At 39.9% G+C, this 20,410-nt stretch overlaps 1 protein-coding gene across 9 annotated transcripts in view; it reads right to left on the reverse strand.

Moving 5' to 3' along the window:
- Positions 1–20,410, reverse strand: part of PPFIBP2 (PPFIA binding protein 2) — a 204,528-nt gene that overhangs the window by 66,334 nt on the left and 117,784 nt on the right. For all 9 annotated transcript variants that reach the window (XM_050955046.1, XM_050955045.1, XM_050955041.1 and 6 more), the window contains 2 exons: positions 15,111–15,224; positions 760–891 (listed from right to left, as the gene is read on the reverse strand). In XM_050955046.1, the coding sequence (XP_050811003.1) occupies positions 760–891; positions 15,111–15,224 (246 nt within the window). The remainder of the gene's footprint in view (positions 1–759; positions 892–15,110; positions 15,225–20,410) is intronic.

Raw genomic sequence — 20,410 nt, forward strand, 5'->3', positions numbered from 1 at the left:
AGGGAAGTTCTGGGGAGCTGTGCTCTGTGATGTGCCTGGAAAGTGGATTTCCTGCAGGGTTCTCAATATCCTATTCACCTCCTCACCCCATGTGCTAGAAACAAAGGTTCTGCTATGTCCACTGCCTCCCACACCTGCAGTACGGTCTAGTATTTGTCCCAATATAGACATTTCTTTTCACCAAGATTTCTCTTCATTTGACATTTACAGTGTAACTGCAAGAAACCCACTTGTCCTCCACATAAGGGAAAATCCTGCCCTCCCACTCCCCAGGTCTGGTGTTCATGGCTGATTCAGAACCAGTACAGATCTGCTGTACGGGACCAGGCCACAATTGTGCTAAACCACCGGCTATTCCCTCCACACAAACGTGGGGCACATCAGCTGTGGTAGACCTGAAACTGCAGCAGCAGCTGCAGAACTGCATTGGCGGCTTTGGAAGGATTCCTACACTCCCCTCCCACAGCTCTGTGGAAGAGGAAGGGTTACGTGATGAACAACTTTAAAGCATGTTTTTGGAATGGACTCTGGGTCTGACTAAAGTGACACAGTAACCTTTGACATTAGTAAGTATAAAAAGGAAAACACACAGACACAAATACAGTAGCATCTAGGGCACATTACCAAAGGTACAGACAGTGCACTGTAAGCGGGAGACGGCTGTTGCACATGCATTTCAGCTCAAGTGCTTCTCAGAACTACAGTATAATGCATGAGACTGAGCATCAGAAAATAAACAAGGAACTAAGTGAGACTCACCTCAGCTTTGTTCTGCTTCTCTTCATATTCACTCTGTTCCTTCTCCATGCCAACCAACTTAATCTTCAGGTCTGAAACTTCTGCCATTAGATCTAGTTTCTGAGTCTCTAGTGACGTTCGACTTAGCAGCTCCTGAAAGAACAGCAGAGTTTTCCCCCTAATTATTATTATTTGTATAAAACACTAGCAGTGAACTAATGTATTACTAACATTTATGTGGACAAAAGTCCCTGCCCAAGGAATTTACACTTTCAATACAAATTCAAGATGACTCTATATCTTATTTAAGAACCACCATTCACTCAAGAGTATAATTTAAAAAAATTGTAACTTACTGTAAAATGTAATAAATTTACTTTTAAGGATTTTTTAAAAATTAAACAGGAATTAAGCAGTAATAAGTCACCAGGACCCAAGAGTTCTGAAGAAATTCAAATATGAAATTGCAGAATTAACAAGCTATCACTTAAATCAGCCACTATATCAGATGATTAAAGAATAGCTAAAAAAGGCTCCAGAGGTGATCCTGGTAATTGCAGGCCGGTAAGCTAACTTCAGTACCAGACAAATAGGTTGAACTATAGTAAATCACAGAACTATCAGACATAAATAAATACTATACATTGGGCAAGTCTCAACACGGCTTTTGTAAAGGGAAATCATGCATCAAACTATTAAAATTCTTTGAGACTGTCAAAAAGCATGAGGAGAATGGTGAGCTAGTTGATATAATGTACTTAAATAAACCTTTGATAAGTTCTCTCATGAAAGGTTCTTAAACAAAGTAAGTCGTCATGGGATAAGAGGGAAGCTCCTCTCATGGATCAGCAACTTGTTAAAAGATGGGAAACAAAGGGTAGGAATAAATGGTCATATTTCACAGTTGGAGAGAGGAAAATAGCAGGGTCCCAGAGGAGCTGTACTAGGTCCAGTCCTGTACAACATATTTATAAATGATCTGGAAAACAGGGTGAACACTAAGGTGGCAAAGTTTGCAGATGATACTAAATTACTCAAGATAGTTAAGTCCAAAGCGGACCACAAAGAGTTACACAGGGATCTCATAAAACTGAGACACTGGGCAAGCAAATGGCAAATGAAATTCAATGTTGATAAGTGCAAGTAATGCACATTGAAAAACATAATCCTAACTATACATACAAAATGATGGATTCTAAATTAGTTGTTACCACTGGGAGTCATCATGGAAAGTTCTCTGAAAATATCCACTCAATGTGCAGCGCCAGTCAAAGAAGGTAACAGAATGTTAGGAACCATTAGGAAAGGGATAGATAATAAGACAGAAAATAATGCCCCTATATAAATCTGTGGTGTGCTCACACTTGGATACTGCATACCATTCTGGTCGCCCAATCTCAAAAAAGATATATTACAATTGGAAAAGGTGCAGAGATGGGTAACAAAAATGATTAGGGGTATGGAATGTCTTCTATACGAGTTGAGATTAAAAAGACTAGGACTGCTCAGTTTAGAAAAGAGATGACCAAGATAAAGTGTGGGGAGTCCACAAAAAAAGAGGAAGGTCTACAAAATCATGAATGGTATGGAAAAAGTGAATAGGAAAATGTTATTAACCCCTTCACATAACACAAGAACTAAGAGTCACCTGATTAAATTAATAGGCAGCAAGTTTAAAACAAACATAAGGATGCACTTCCTCCCACAATGCACAGCCAAGCTGAGGAACTTGTTGCCATGGCATGTGATGAAGGCCAAAAGAATTAGATAAGTCCACAGAGAATAGGTCCATCAATGGCAATTAGCCAGGATAGTCAGGAATGCATCCCCATGGTATCCCTAAATCTCCAACTGCCCGGAGATGGGACTGGACGACAGGGGATGGATCTCTTGATAATTGCCCTGGACTATTCATTTCATTGTCTGGAGCACCTGGCATTGGCCAGTGTAAGAAGACAGGATACTGAGCTAGATGGACAACTGGTCTGACTCAGTATGGCTGTTCTTATGCACTCACTGTCTATAATTTAAAAAACATGTGGCATTGCAGACAAGTTTGAAAAAAGCATTTATTACTGTTGGAAAAAATAATTATTATATATGTTATTACTGGAATTGTGATAGATTCATTAAAATATTAGAGTGAAAACATTTTCAAGTTCACCAGAATGCTCTATGCAGAAGAAAACAGCTGAAAAGAGATTGTTTTGCTGTTGCAGAAAAATCAAGCAACTTGACTGCAAACGTAAGAGGAAAGCAGCCTTTTCTACCCCCTCCACTGTGTGTATCCTTCCAAGGATGTCAATGAATTTTGCAGCTATTTTTCCTAAATGTTCTTCCATGTAAGCTACTAGATAATATTTTTTTCAGGAGAATGTTTGTGTCTGAGCTCTTTCATGGCCAGGACATCAAGCTGGAGCAGTATGTGGAGGCTGAATAAGCACAAGGACATAATCCTACACAAATCTTCAGATGACACAGTAGAAAAAACAGTGTATCAGATAAAATCTTTTCATAGAGTTTTCTGCAGTCCTGTGGCTGAGCGCCTGAATTCCAGAACACTTACCCAGACAGATTGATTTTAATATTACAATGCAATAATTTAGATTGAAAAAGCTTTTTATAACGCATTATTCAGCAAAATATATGTTCCACAACATGGAATCCCACAAAAGGCTCAAGAAATCCACTTCAGTTGCTGCGTTAACAGAAACAGGCAACTTCTTTCCTATCACATGAAATGTACCCTGAAAGTTTTCTTTGCATAGTGTAGCAACTGTTAATTTTGGAAGCGTATGCATGCTGCAAAGTGAACAATGTTGAATGGAAAGTGTTGTGATCTAACTGGAATCCAGCACAGAAGACAATGTCTAAACTGAGCCACATACTAAACTAGAAACATTTGGCCAAGGCTTTTGCTTAAGCAAGCGAGCTGAGTTTATTTTTTTGAAGTATTAGAAATCTATGGCAGAGCATGGCATGATTTGGATAGAAATAGTAAAAGTGATTCTCATACCACTCTCGGGTCATGTTTGGAAAACATCCATTTCTTAAGATTTATCTCCTCATACCTTTCAATTTCCATGCCAGTCAAAGACAAGAAAATAAGATGACAAGGATAGAATTTTCAAAAGCACCTAATGTACTTAGGTACACTTCTGTCTCATTCTCCAGAGTGATGTATACTTTTAGGAGCCTAAACCTGCTTTAAAGTCAATGGGCCTAAATAACCTTTAAAAATAGAATGTCAGCTCCTAAACCACATAGGCATATTTTGAAAATTTTATCCCAAATCTGAAATGGGGTACTAAAGAAAGGAGGCTAGACTCTGATCTTACTTGCATGGGATAAATTCAGAGGAATTTCACTGAAGTCAGCATAGCTACTCTGGATCTACACTGATGTTATGGAGATCAGAATCTGGTTCAAAATTATTATGTATGTATAATATGGTTTAGAACCAACGAAGGATTTTGAAAAAACAAGCAAAAATTTTAAAGTTATACAGTCACTATTTATTTAGAACCCAAATTTAATCCACCTCAACATTCTTTCAATCTGGTGGAGAATATTGTCTGGATTAAAAATAGTAATTGACTGTCATCTGTGCTGCAGCAGCCAGTATCTAAACCACCCACTGTTCCCACAGTTGTGCCCATTCTTGCTGACATTGTAAAGGGTATTTGGGCACAGACAGGAAAATAAACAGAACAGGAACGTCGTGTTTTATGCCTCTGTCTATGCATCCCTCAGAGTGTTGCATCTGTCTGCTACTGAATTATTTCACTGAGTTACATCTGATTATTTCCTCTTTTGTTTGTTTCAGTATTTATAGTTTAATATTTTATTGATGTAATGTTCTTCAGAAACTTTGTTCCAAGAATTACTCAATATATCATTTTAGTAGTGACTGCTTTTTGCAAAACAAATTCTGTTTCCAAAACTGTGAGCCAAAATCCTTATAATATATAAAATATAAAAGTTATCCTTACACTTTTCAGCCTTCCTGGAAAGCAAGGATAAAGCACCACAACTACAGCAACATGTAAAGGATCAATGTCCAGAAGTATTTATCACTCCAAATTGGCACAGGCTTTACTACTGTAACTTTAAATTAGAATTTTAACTTCAAAAAGGGGAACTGCACAAAAATGAGGAAGCTTGTTAAATGGAAATTAAAAGGAACAGTCATAAAAGTGAAATGCCTGCAAGTTGCATGGAAACCATTTAAAAACAACGTAATAGATGCTCAAACAAAATGTATACTGCAAATTAAAACAACAGGACCAAAAACATGCCACCATGGCTAAACAGCAGAGTAAAAGATGTGGTTAGAGGCAAAAAGTCATCCTTCAAAAACTAGAAGTCAAATCCTATTGTGAAAAATAGAAAGAAGTATAAACTCTATGAAGTTAAGTGTAACAGCATAATTAGGAAGGCCAAAAAAATATCTGAAGAGCACCTAACAAAAGACATACAAAAAAAATTGCTGTTATCTTCTAAGTACACCACAAGCAGGAAGCCTGCCAAACATTCAGTGGGGCCACTGGACAATTGAGGTGCTAACTGAGCACTCAAGGAAGATAAACCCATTGCAGACAAGCTAAATGAACTCTTTGCATCAGTCTTCACTGCACAGGATATGAGGGAGATTCTTACCACTGAGCCATTCTGTTTACATGACAAATCTAAAGACTGGCTTAGACTGAAGTGTCAATAAAGGAGTTTTTGTACAAACAGATAAATTAAACTATAATAAGTCAGCAAGATCGGATGGTATTCCCCAAGAGTTCTGAAGGAACTGAAGTATGAAACTGCAAAACTATTAAGTGTACTATGTAATCTATCACTTAAATCAGGCTCTGTATCAGAAGACTTGAGGACATCTGATATAATGGAAATTTTTTTTAAAGGCAGTAATTAGAGCAGGCGTCCCGAATGTGGTGCCCGCTCCCGCGTACTGGCCGGCAGATGAGCATCTGCTGAAATGCCGCCGAAAGTCGGCGGCGACGACTCTGGATGCTGCTGCTTGTCAGCGGCAAGTGGTGTCATTCAGAGGCGTTGCCGCCGAAATGCTGCCAAATTTGGGTGGCATTTCGGCAGATGCTCGTCCCCCACTACAGTCCTTCGTCTGGTGCCCGCCAGACAAAAAAGGTTGGGCGCCACTGAATTAGAGGCAGTAATAAATAACTTCAGTACCAGTAAACTGGTTGAAACTATAGTAAAGAACAGAATTATCAGACACATAAATGAACACAATATGTTAGGGAACAGTCAACACATATTTTGTAAAGAGAAATCATGCCTCACCAATCTATTGTAATTTTTTGAGGATGTCAGCAAGCATGGGGACAAGGGAGGTCCAATTTATATTGGATAGTTGGACTTTCAGAAAGCCTTTGATAAGGACACACGCCAAAGGCTCTAAAGCAAACTAAGCAGTAATAGGATAAGAGTGAGGGTCTGGTCATGGATTAGTAAATCATGGATTAAAAGGTTAGAAAAAAAGGGTAGAAATCAAAGTTCAGTTTAAACAATGGAATGAAGGAAATAACAGGGTCCATAAAGATCTGTATTGGTATCTGTGCTGTTCAACATATTTACAAATGGTCAGGAAACGTGGGTAAACAGTGAGGTGGCAAAGTTTGCAGATGCACAAAATTACTCAAGATAGTTAAGTCCCAAAGCTGACTGGAAAGGGTTACAAAGGGATCTCTCAATGCTGGGTGACAAAATGACAGTTAAACATCAATGTTGATAAGTGCAAAGTAATGCATACTGGAAAACATAATCTTAACTATACATACAAAATGATGGGATCTAAATTAACTGTGACAATTCAAGAAAGAGATCTTCAAATCATCATGGCTAATTCTCTAAAAACATCTGCTCAATGTGCAGCAGCAGTCAAAAAAAGCTAAAAGAATGTGAGGAATCATTGGAAAGGGACACATAGTTAAGACAGAAAATATCATAGTGCCACTACATAAATCCATGATACGCCCACACCTTGAATACTGCACACAGTACTGCCCCATCTCAAAAAAGATAGAATTAGAAAAAGTACAGAGATGCAATAAAAAATGATCAGGGATATGGAACAGCTTCTATACAAGGAGAGAGAAAAAAAGTCTGGGGCTTTGTCTCCATTACATGGTTCAGGAGTGTGGAAAATCCACACCCCTGAGCAATGCAGTTATATCAACTTATCCCCTGACATAGTTACCGCCTCTCGGGGAGATGGAATACCTATACCAATGGGAGCAGCTTAGTTTCTTCACTAAATACTACAGTAGTGCAGCCGCACTGCTATGCTGTGTAGACAAGCGCTGGGACTGTTCAGTTTAGAAAAGAGATAACTAACGGGGGGATACAGAAAGAGGTCTATAAAATCATAAATAGTTTGGAGAAACTGAAGAGGGATGTCTTATTTACCCCTTGCATAAACCAAGAAGTAGGGGTTACCTAATGAAATTAATAGGCAGCAGTTTAAAAACAAACATAAGGAAGTACTTTTTGTGCACAGTCAACCTGTGGAACTTGTTGCCATGTGGTGAAGGCCAAACATATAACTGGGTTTTAAAAAGAATTAGATAAGCTCACTGAGGATAGATCCATCAATGGCTAGTGGCCAAGACGGTCAGGGATGCAACTCCATGCTCTGGGTATCCTTAAACCTCTGACTGCCAGAAGCTGAGACTAGCCAATGGGATGGATCACTTGATAACTGCCTTGTTTCATTCATTCTCTCTGCAGTATCTGGCACCAGTCACTGTTGGAAGACAGGATATTGGGCTAGATGGACCATTGGTCTGACCTGTATGGTCGTTCTTATGTAGCTTTGTATCTTACTGTGAACTTGGTATGAAGTAATCAACAACATATTAAAAAGGCTAGAGCACCAGGTCTGCTGCAACTGTTGCACTTTGGCTCCCACATATAAACCTTAGTTTGACTGTTTAACTGAAATGTTTAGAGTACTTTTTGAGTTTGACATCGGTTTGAAGTTTCTTTATTATTGTTAAGGACCACAATACAGCAGGAACATCACTTAAAAAAAAATTCTGTATCAAAAACATGTGCATCAATGCAATACAAGATCTTTCCTTAGACTACACTGTATAGTATTTCCTTATGAAAGATTTTGCCACAGTTACTCATGTAGAACAGTGTATCTTATCCATTCAGTAGTCCCATGTTGACTTTAATGGTTCTGTTTGAGCAATAAGGTGCTATTCAATGTAATAAGTAACTATTTACACCAGCTGAGGTTCTCTCCTGGATCTAGAAAGTCTGTAACTTTTGGTTTGATATAAAGCACAGTTTAAAGTTCTTGAAATGGATACCATCTGGAAGCAATTACTTTAATCTTCTAGCAGATGCTTCTAGTGAACAGTTCAGCCACTGAATACAACCCATTTCGTTACAGAGAAATTATAGAGTACTTCAGTGGTATAAATGCAATTTGAAACCAGCTTGAATAAATATGCAGTTGTAAGAAAAGAAAATACAAATTTGTGTTGTTGGTTTTCAAGTAAAAAAGATAATACATGAGATGCAGAAGGGTAATTTTGGCTACAGAGGTTTTAGGAGGATCTTTAAATTTTAGAGTCAAAGTCCAGTGTAAAAATAGAACATATTCTACAAAGATGTCTTGTTTTATAACATTTAATTAGTATTTCTTATAACTGGTCAACAAAGTAACTTGTTTAAAAAGTGACTTTTATCTCTTAAAACTAAGAAAAATATTATTCCAGAGCAGAATTATTATAAAGAAAAACCATGCACAAGCTGTTACATTATGTACACCACACAGATCAATGTACAGCAAACCTAAAACATGCATCTTATTTCTAAGTTCAGATTTATTTCTGAAATGCTCAGAGTAGATTGTATAAATTAGCATTTTTTATTTTTACATTAAAACATGCATTTTAATAATTCCAATTAAATCTGGACATGTGCTATTGCTCACTTTCAAATTTACACAGCAGATTTTGCTGGCTTGGAAAAGTATAGATCTTGTAAAGTTGTTATAAGAAGGTTTTAAATGAAATAGGATACTTTAGAAAAAAGGCCTCTGCAGAGTGTCTATATAGCCCAAAATAAAGTAAGTACAGTAAGTTCCAGGATATTCAGTAGTCCACAGGAACAGGAGGAAAGTCATGCTATACATTAATAGAGAAATCACAGAGAAGATTCTCAGTCAGTTAAGAAAAACTATTCTGCACAAATACATGGTGTGAAATACTCTGCTGAAGAGTCAGTTTGTACTTTTAATCTTTACTTAAAACAGTTTTGAAACAAAATGGTTAGAGACCTACCTGGTTAGCAAAATTCAGCAAGAACCACCACTAATGAGAACTGCACTTTTCAAGTGCTGTGTGTCAGCTGTGGTAGAAATAAGATACTTGCTTAACTCAAAACACAGCTGAGAGCAACGTACATGTGTAATCTCCATGAAATGGTGCAAAACAGTAGCAGACAGCAAATTACAGCTCTCTGATTCACCATTTGCACATTCTATAGCCAAGCAAATGGAAAGCACTGAACTTACCAATACACAGACTATTTGAATAGTCTTTGTATATATGTGTGAAGAACAGAGCAGTACTTATATTAAATGTAAACTAGCAAAAGGTGTGCAATGCTCACCTATGCAAACAGCCACATGATTAGCCAGTTTGCTACTATAAACTTACTAACAACCAAAAAAGAACTGAATATATCGCCATTTAAAATGTTCGCACCAAGCCAGCTACTGCAAGTACTTGCTGCAAATTGTAAAGAAGTGTTGAAACTTATCTGCATTCTGGTATCTTGGGTAATTGAAATTTGACAGTATGACCCTTTCTGGGAAGCAAAACCCCCATGAGGTGAATAGTTATTCCAGATTTACACCACTGTAGCTGAGATAGGAATCTGGCCCACTCGTATACAGGAAAGATGATAGCGAGAATGAAATAATTACAGGCTACAGTGGATCACACACAAAAGTTGCTGCCCTTGCACCATTTCCCCCTGTGTTTTTTAAGCCCCTAGTGCTTGTGGGGGAACCATGCTCTCCAGTGGCATCCTGGCCAGCCCTTTCAAAAACACAAGCAAGGACAGAGTTCCTTATACCTTCCCCCTGCTTCTTAAACCTATGAAATGGTTTGGCCAGACTCTCACCCCAAGAGGAGAAAGGACATAAATACAGACCCATTTGTGTTCAGATCTTTATTTTCGATTTATATTCTTAAGCGACAGTGTCCTGAAGACAGTCTGACTGATCCAAGACTCTTTGGCAATAGACCTTGTGGGAAACATCTCTTGTCATAATATTATGGAGACTATCTCAACAAACTACACGGAGTCCTCTGAATTGACTATTGCTGATCACATGCCAAATGCAGGATTGCTATGGAAAACGGGTAGAATCAAACGGTCAAAGCATAGCTAGGCATTGGGACTGATATGAGGGAGAAGCACAACATGCTGAAAACCAAGACTAGCCTGAGGAATCAAGTCTTTCTTGCTCTTGGAAGATTAAGTTTACCACAGCCTTGTTTGCACTCATTTACTTGGTCAATCTTGGATAGTCACTTCCAAGGCTAATAAGACAATAAGACAATCTTCAGTAGTGAGTCAGAGCAGGGATTCTGCACCTTGCCTCACCCTTTATAATTTACCTACAGATGGACAATATAACTACAAAATGTTTATCTATCTATGAACTAAAGCCTTGTCTAAAACAAAGACCTGCACTGGAAATGCCAAAACTCTCTTCTCTCCTATTTATTTATTTTTGACAAAGAGGATAAACGCAGGAATCTCTAGTATTGAACTCACACATCAAAATAAACTTTAAGCAACTCTCAGCACTTCAGGATGAATTTCCTCTCAGTCAGAATGGGGCGTATATTTAGGGCCTATCCAAAGTGTTAAAGTCAACAGAAGTTTTTCCACTGATTTCAATGGATTTTTTGAAAATATGTATAATAAGATAATATGTATCTTATATGTTAAGTGGTTTAAAAAGAAGGAAAAAAACAAAAGAAAAAATACCCAATAACACCCATGATCCTCTTCTTCAGTTCTGACAAGACAGAATACATATTTTCTAAACTTAAGGCTTTATCCAAAACCCACTGAAATCAATTCAAAGACTCCTATTGTCTTCAATGGACTTTGAAACAGACCCATAGTACAGCTCTTGGGTTATGAGTCAAACCCTAGTAAAAGCAGAACCACCATTACAAGTTTCTTCAAGAAGACATGAGAAGTTGATCTTGACACAGTCACATGTAAGACTACTCTCCAGCACCTGTGCTGTTCCACTACACTCTGCTTTGTCATCCTCTACAAGAAATGGAAGGAAATTTTGCACACTACTAATACACAAAGAGTAGCTTATTTTTAAACCACTGTTTGTAAAGTGTTTGCACTGCAGCTATAAAGCAGAGTTCAAAATAACCACCCATAAATCATAAGTCAAAAGGATCCTAGCCAATGGCCCCACCCTTACATCGTGGGCGAGTCTCTGCTAGTCTAGGTTCAGCTGGTATGTATTTTTTAGAGTAGCATTACATACTGATGTTGCAGTGATATAATCAGATACTTTCCTAAAGGAACGTCATTAAATCATATCTAAGCAAGCTCAATAAAAAAATAGACAACAACATCTAAGTGTAGCACTTTTGGAGCACAAGCAACTTTGGGAGAAACTCAAATTGTATTATCTGTTAGAAAATAAAATTAAAAAGCCAGAATGCATTCTGGAACAACATACATGATTGTTATTTTCAGAACAGTGAACATGCTGATCCACGTTGCATTTTGGCTTAGACTGTTTCTATTACTGTCATGGAGTCACTGGGCAATGCTCTGGAACTCCTCCCCACCAAGCCAGGCAGGACTTTGGGGAGCCTCCTCTCCCTTGGAGCAGACTTGTTCAGGGCAAGAAGCTCACACGTCTTCACCTCCTGGGTCTCTCCTTGGAGCATTCAGCATCCTCTGCCCCTCCGTGCGCTTCCCACAGCGTGTCCACCCCAGCGGGGTCCTGGGGAAGCCACCGGGTCCTGCACCCCCACTTTGCAGTCAGACGTGACTCTTAGCCAGCCAGTAAAACAGAGGTTTATTCAATGACAGGAACAGGGTCTAAAACAGAGCTTGTAGGTACAGCGAACCGGACTCCTTGGCCGGGTCCATTCTGGGGGTCAGTGAGCCAGACCCCCACGTCTGCCCTCAGCCAGCTCCAGACTAACAACCCCCCCTAGCCCCTCCTCTCTGCTCAGCCCCTTTCCCGGGCCAGGTCACCTGATCCCTTTGTCTCCAACACCTTCAGCTGGCACCTTTGCAGAGGAGGGACCCAGGCCATCAGTTGCTAGGAGACAGAGCACCAGGCATTTAGGTGCACTGTCCCTTTGCTCTGCCAGATACTTAAGAACTGCCATGGGGACACTGAGGCACCAACACAGTATTCAGAGCAAACATTAAGAACATTCCTAGTTCGTCACAATTACACGTTAAGTTTTTCCAAGCATGGAGAATAATCTTTTCCTTTTCATTTACTATTTAACACAATAAAGGCAGAGAAAGTGAACTGCCATTCACTAAGATAGAGTCAAGGCAGCTCAACATTCAGTAGCTGAGCAATACAACTATAAATTAAGGCTGGTATTTTCAAATACACCTAAGGGAGATAACAGCACAAGTATTGCTGAATGGCAAGGGGAGTTGTACTGTTACCTCTTTTAGATATTTTTGAAAATCTAAAACTTGCATGGTACAAATTTAGCACATATATAAATCTTTGCACAGCTGGGACCTAAATTAACAAGTCAGTGTCTGGAAAATTAAACTGAAGATAAAATTTTGTAATGTTTAATTCATAAAGAGACTCCTGTTCTACATGCTGTTTGAAAAAATAATAAATAAATCACCAGTTTATGCCTATCCTTACTGTATGCTCCTACCCAAAAACAATGGAAGTGGTAACAAAAACGCAGACCACGTATAGAATGTGTAGGTTTAATTTAAACAAAGCAAATACCACATGCAATAGTTTCATAATAGACTTGGGAGTCAGGTCTCCTGCAATCTGTTCCTGTCTCTCTCTCTCTGCTTTGTGGTATGATCCTGGTTAAATCCCTTGGGGCTTGATCCTGCAGTTAGCCCTGTGAAGCTGTTAAGGTCCACTGATATGTAACTCATTGCAGAATCAGGATCTAAAAGTCTCTGTGCTTCAGTTTACACAAGAGTTAAATAGCTATAATGTTTACTCTTGGGAGAATTCTGCACCACTGCGCAAGGGCAGAACTAATGTCCCTGGCAGATTTTACTCTTTCCCTGTGGAATAATTGAATCACATGCCCCTCCCAGACAGTGGTCCTGAGCAGGTGTATCTGGTTTGGGAATCAGGAGCAGCCAAGAAGCGTAAGTGCTGGAACTAGGGATGCTGCCACATCCTCTGGCTTCAAGTGGATTCCATTATTTACAAGCTTCAAAGCTTGGTTCAATGGCTCTCAGCACTCCCGCTATAAAAATTGTTCCAGCACCCCTGTTCCAGCAAGCAGTCATAAATTATCACCTCCGGGGGTGCGACTGGGTGTGCGTGCAAGATTCTGTCTCTCTCGTTCACTACGGAAAGTGATCCTGGAGCCAGGGATGAGCAGGACTGGGAACACCCCGGCCAGTGGAGCCTGCTGTGTGCTGGGCACCAGCTGCAGAGAGACTTCCTCTTCCTCTGCACAGGCCACTCCTGGGGCAGCGACTGGGTGAGACCCACCCACAGGAACCTTCCTTGGCTGCCTCCATTGCTCCCCAGCCACGGGTGGAGGGATCACTGTATGGAGAGCTGCCCCCATCTGCCCAACCTCCATGCATCCGGACCCCTACCCCCGAGCACCCTGCACCTGAACCTCCACCCCATTGAGCCCCATCCCTCCTGCATCACTCTACCAAGCCCCTACACTTGGACCCCCACCCCACTGAGCCCCAACCAGCTGCCCTCGGATCCCTGCCCACCAAGCCCCACTCCCTCAGCACCTGGACTCCACCCTCACTGATCTAGAAAAATATCCTCTCTGATCTGACTAGGAATGCGTGTATTCTATTTCTGATGTTTCACATTCTTAACAGCTGCCATTCTTTTCCAGAGATTCACCTTCTGAATAGAAAATCATAGGTGTTAAAATTGGCATTTTTCAAAATTTAGCTCAGTTTATACGGGTGAATCCAACCTCCCCCAACTTAAAAAGTTTGGGATCATTAATATTACCAAGAAATCATGTTGGTTAAGATGTGCATACGAAAATTGTGATTTTAAAGAGAGACATGAACCAACTTTACTATATGTTGACTGCCACTGTTTACCTAATATTTGTGTACCAGAAACACTATTAACATGAACATGGAGAATGTCTATATAAATGAGGACAACGCAGTAATAATATAAAGTCATACATATTTTGTATTATCTAAAACTAAGTGTAGATAACACTTGGATAACATCAAAGCAAATAAGCTTACCAATAATTTTGTCCTAGAAATCTACAGCCTTGATTTTAAGATCTATTTATATTCTCTACTCTTTTCCTAAATATCAATAATCTAAATTACCTGCAGACACTCAGCATTTCCAGTACCTCTTGTTGGTAGGCATGGAAAATTGCAGAGAGCAACTTCTTCATAATCTTTGTCACTCTGAAACTGTCACTGCTGTATGAAATGCTTAACTGTATTTACTTTATGGTGTATTCTACTCCCTCATCTCCTGCTGTGAAATGGCATGGATGGGTTAAGTTGAACAGCAAACTGAAAGTGAACTGTGGTTTTGTAAGCACATGGCTAGAAGTAAGGAAAAACAGCTTTATATAGTAGCTCTCTTTGAGAAGAGAAAAAGAAAGCTCATAAAAATGAATAAAGAAAATTTTAGCCTAATTCATTTCAACCTCGAATGAGTTTAAAATTCCACTTCAAACCCAACCACATGAAAGTAGGACACAGTTTAAAGCAGTGCACATTATAAAATTAAGCCCTACAGAAACTGGTATTTTGTTATTATATTTAACTTGTCTAACAAGTTATTCAACCATCTCTCCAGGCTTCCTCCAGCTTAATTTGTTTGATTATTCTGAATACTATACAGTGGCTTCATTTTACATGCCTACTGCTTACAGTGTTATACAACAGACCAGTAAAATCCATGTACACCAAGAAAGCAAACAAACTTATTATGAAAATATCGTTCAAGGCAACAGACACAATAAAAGGAGACAAAAAACTTTTCTATGTCCATTTACTCAGGGGATAACAGATTCAGAAGCATGAATACATGTTTCTCCATCTTGAAAGAGATTGCATAAGAATCCTCCCACACTAGGCTTTACCTGTTGAAGCATTTCTTCAGTAGCATTAAGTTTTAGCTGATGCCCCTCAAGACAGACTTCTAGGTCCCGGATTTTCTCTCCTTGGGCCTCCACTTGATCCGTGAGGACACTCACCTGTAATTTGAGAACAAGGCAAGGAGAACACCTTTGAACTTACTGTAAATAAATGTCAGCTAACCTTATTAACCAAACAGTCCAGCATACAATGTATTTTTATATCCAGTCTGTCACTGAAAGTCCTTAAAAGTTTCACATTCCTGAGTATCATATCATCTTCCTCTAGCAAAACAAACACAAATTTTGAATCTTACCTCATAGTCTGTTTCACAACATCTTTGCTTTAAAAACATCAGTCATCTTTCTTGTACTTGTTTTAAAATTAAAAAAAAAAATAAAGACAAAACATCTCTGGAAGACTATGTATAAGCAGCCTGAGTAAATCATATACCAATGTGTACAGTAAACACTCTCTTTTTAAAAAAAAAGCATAGAATGTTAATGTTTTAAGTGGTATCAGAACATGCATTGTTATTTCAGTTTCTGAAGTGTCATGCACTTCACTCCTTAAAGTAGATAAACAATAAAACTGTTCTTCAGGAAACGAACCAATTAAAGTACTACTTACAAGAACCTGAGAACAACTTACCTAACAATAAATCTTTCTGAAGCTATAAAAGAATGTAATATGTAAAAGGCATGTTTTAGCCTTGACAAAACTTTACCCCACAAAAATTTCCAAGCTTTACAAGCCAAAACATGAATGCAAAAGAACTGAAATACAAGGGATGAATCGCTGTGAAGGAACCAATTAGTAATACTCTTAAGGAACTGTAAGAATGGTGGCACAAACTGGTTTACAAAAAAGAGTAAACTGTAATAAGAGGAGCCCAATAGCTTAACTCAGAAACTTATTAAAACTCAAAAAATATATTCAGCATAACGTTACAGAGATTTGAAAATCTACCCTGTAGGACTAGGTGATGCAGTCCATGCTGCATAATCTTATATATTAGTTCATTGTTGTTATTATTTATTAGCGTTTGGGTAACCCTAAGAGACCCAGTCATGGACCAGGACCCCATTGTGCTAGGTGCTGTACAAACAGAGAACAAAAACGACAGTTCCTAAAGAGCTTATAATTTATGCACAACAATCCCCCCAAAAACAAACAACAAAGATGAAATTGCAGATTTAACTTCTAATTTCTTGGCAGTAATATAATTAAAATCAAACTGAAATTTGTGCGACAAGTTCATTTTTGTTTAAGTTCTTTCTTTCTTTCATTCTTTCTTTCTAAAAGTGGCTATAAAGGAATGAATGAGATTTCATAGAACAATGCATTGTGAAAGACGCGCACTGTATCTCTGGAAATTAAATTTCAGGCCTTCTTACATCCATAGCAATGCAGATATTTAAACACTTTAAAAATAAAGTGCAGAATGGCCAAGTTTTGTGCAGTTTGAAGCACAGTGTTTAAAAGAAGTAATTTAATAAGTAAATTTCCACATTTTCAATTAATTTGCATGTAACCACTTATGGTAAACGTACCCTGTCCCAAACCACGGCAGGGATAGCATAGTGAGTTGCACAAAACTCAGTGTAGTTGGAGGCATGGAGGGGCCAGTACTGGGCCCCCCCAACCTTCTGTCCCCACACTGCCACCACTGCCAGATGCTCCTTTCCCGTTCAGATCCGGCATGGGGAGAGGCTGCCTGGCTGCTGTAGAGCAGGCACCACGGTGGCCCCTGGCAGACAAGAGGAGTATCTGCAGCCAAGCTTGCTGAATGACGTATTTTCTGAGCCGCAGGAATGTGTTGCAGAGCTACCAAATGCTTGGGTGTCATGCCAGGAACACGGTTAAAAATCTTCTGAAATAATTTTATGCTAAAACATAGTCTCACATCAGGATTTCTGAATTTGTATCTCTAATTATGTAGCCTCGCCTCGCCATATAGAGTCAAGTGGTTCAATATGTATCAACTATCATAAGCAAAGGTTTGACTCTCCTTCTCTACCCTGGGCTAATAAATCCTTCAGCCCTGGAGCTTTAGTTTGCTACAAACACCTCAGCCTTCATTCTGAGAATTTATTCAGCCCTGGCTATTACTTTAGATAGAATGTAACTTCAGGCTTCTAAACTCCTGTTAAACACAACCTTTCCTCAGCCGTCACGCCCAGCTCCAGCACAACAACAACTAGATAAGCCGCTGTCCTTGAGGAGAATCTCCAAAACCTTCAAATGGGCCAGCAGGACCCACCTACTTTAAAAAAGGTCTGCTTGTCAGACAGCCCTTTAAGAAGAGGCACTAAAGAAGAGGCACTGCTTAGATATTTGCAGGCTTTTGAACCCACCTGCTAACCCAAAGGAAAGGATGATCAATTGAATTCGCTGCAGAGGGAGCGGTTTGATAGTCCACCTTTCCTTATTTATGAAGAGATTTGGTGGGAGGGAGGGGAGACAAAAGAGTAAGAGAGAGAAAGGAAAAGGGGTATTTTCTGTTACTTCCTTTATAGTTTTTGGTTCCAGGGGAGAGTCCAGATGAACACAGATAAATAGGTAGGCAGAATTTTAAGGAAAGAAAAGAAGCAACAAACACAGACACATCTGAGCAGCATGAAAAGCACCCCAGCAAGAGACATGGGTTCTATAGGGAAAGCTGCTGCTGCTTAAATACTTAATTAGGTTGTCCATTTTTTCCATGAAATGAAGATGGCAGGGAAACGGACAGATGAGAAAGGAGGTGATGAGTAGAGATAAGGGGACAGGGAGAAAAAGATATATAGAATCCTCCTTTTTAGTTTGCTCCCTGCAGCTGTCACTATAAGAGAGAATGCAAGTTCTGTTTAAAAGGTTACGGTGTAATTGGATAAACACTGTAATCCCCAAGGAAAAGGTGACCTGTATAGGCATTTAATAAAATCCCAGCAGCTTTAAAAGTACTGCTGAATGTTCCAATAGCTAAGCTAAGAGGCACATTAGTAGCTTAAAATGACATATTTTCTCCTCTGTTAGGTCTCACATCTGCCAGCTCCTCTGGGAATCACTGAATTGTGCATAGAGTAATGTTCCCGCATAAACCACCAGCCTCAGTCGTCAAAACCCACTAAAGCCTATAGAGAAAGTCCTTTTCTTTTAACTCACTTCCTTGGCTTTGCACATGTTTATTGTTTGAAAGCCCAAAGGTGAGAGCTTTGAAAAACTAGGCAATATAGGAGAAAAGAGGCACTTGCATGAACTCCCATAAACTGTCTCAGGGCTACAGCAGGTTGATGCGGCATCTCTAATCTATAGAGCACTTTTGGTAAAACTGAGAAGCACTGGTCAGTGGTGAGGCTTGATGGGAGAGAATTTAACTCTGAAAGGTTCAAAGCAGAGGTGTTTGAGTCAGCCCACTCACTACAGGGTAGAGGTAGGGGGCACTGCCTTTTCCACTGCTTCATCTCCAGCTGCTCTGTGTGGACCAGGAATGCTCTAAGCAGCCTAGAGGCTACTTAACCTTGTGCCAATGGACTATGGTCCCTAAGAAAACATACACCATGTGGGGATAGCAGCAGAGCAATGTGCACCAGTCACTCCCTCATCTCAGCTTGCCCTCTTGCTGGAGCACCCATGGGGAAAAAAGTCCCACTGATCAGCTCCTCCTCCCCCAGCGCTTCCCACCTGCCAGCAGCCCTGCCGATCAGCACTTTCCCCTCACTCCCAGCACCTCTCGTCCATCCTGATCAGCGGTTCCACGTGTGCAAGAGATGCTGAGTGGGAGGGGAAGGAGTGAGGGTGAGGCGCGCTCAGGGGAGAGGGTGGAATGGGGTTGGAAGACCCGGGGTAGAGGTTGAGCAGGGGTGGGAAGAGGCAGAGAAGGAAGAGGCAGGGTGGGGCTGAGGCCTTAGGGGAAGAGGTGGAATGGGGGCAGGCGCCTCTGTGACTCAAGCTAAGAAGTATGGACACCACTGATTTAAACTGTGAGCGCTTTAGGGTAGCAATGGTCTTTTACAATGGGGCACTAGTCTTGGATGGGGCCTTGTGAGTGCTACTGTAACACAAACAGGAAATAATGTGAGGTGGGGTGGGAAAGTGAATGAGATCAATATGTTGAATAAGCAACTCTGATCTGGCTTTCGGGAGCATTCAGAACAAAGTTTTGAAGCAATTTTATTAAATTCCTTTGTACACAGACCCAAAGTAGGTGTCTCAGCCATGCTTAGAACTAAACATGTATGGTTTTAAACCAAGTTTCAATCAGAAGTTTTACTGCTAAGGTTTTTGCCAATAGCAGTTCTAATTAGACAGGAATTAAGAATTCGAACCAAGCCAAAAGAGTATGTCTCTTAAGAGGTTTACTGCTTATTTTACATTGGTAATGAAAACGTCACTCAGTTAATTAAAGCAAGTGTGAACAGAAACACATGCAACTGAAAACACGTTCACAGAAGCTCATTACTGAGATTAACAGAGAATATAAACCCACATGTATTATGGATACGTGGACTAGGAGTCACTTGCAGAGGGAAAAGGATAGATAAAGATTGCATATCTAGAGAGACTTCTGCTTTGGGCTTTAGGAACAGACACTGTGCAGCCTAGTAAAGGAAAGTGGAAAAATATTCAGAAAGACTCAAGGAGCTTGATTTTACCTTATGCATAGTTTTATTTGCCCAAGAATAAAACTTATTCACGTGGGACAGAGGTCCTGCTTTTGAAAAAAGCTTATAAACTGGGAAGCAGAAAACCTGAAAGAAACTGAACTGGTTTCAGACTTATTTTCTGCTGGATTTATTGCCAAATTCTTCCATCCCCTCAGATTTTAAGGAAGTAAAACAGCTCAGCTACAATCCAAAGGCAAGGAATGATCACAGAACCTACTGCTCTCTCTGCTTCTTGACAGAGAAACAAGATTTGGGAAAGCCAGATTTTAAACACATTTCTGAAGAGGGATTAGGCAATGGGAATACAGTGATATTGATGTCTGGCTGTGGTTTGAGTCATGGGGTAGAGAAGAATGAGACACCTGGAGAGTCTCGTGTCACCTGGAGAGTGGAAGGAGCGTGTGTGAAGGAGCCATGCTACTATGGAGGGAGTCTCTTCTTGCCCTCTGTAACTTTCCCTTGATCCCACCTTTCCAGTTCCCTCATTTCTCCTGTTCCAAGTTCCTCACATTCTCCCTACAACCGCAGGACCACTGGATCTATCACCTCACCTTTGAATTCAGAGTATGCTGCTGAGCAACAAACTATGGGGCTTCTCAGATCATATCATATATTCTCATGCATGGAAGAACAACTATAATAGAAAAAAAGAGAGT

Source organism: Gopherus flavomarginatus, chromosome 5 (genome assembly GCF_025201925.1).
Source record: "Gopherus flavomarginatus isolate rGopFla2 chromosome 5, rGopFla2.mat.asm, whole genome shotgun sequence".
In the NCBI taxonomy this organism is placed as follows: domain Eukaryota; kingdom Metazoa; phylum Chordata; order Testudines; family Testudinidae; genus Gopherus; species Gopherus flavomarginatus.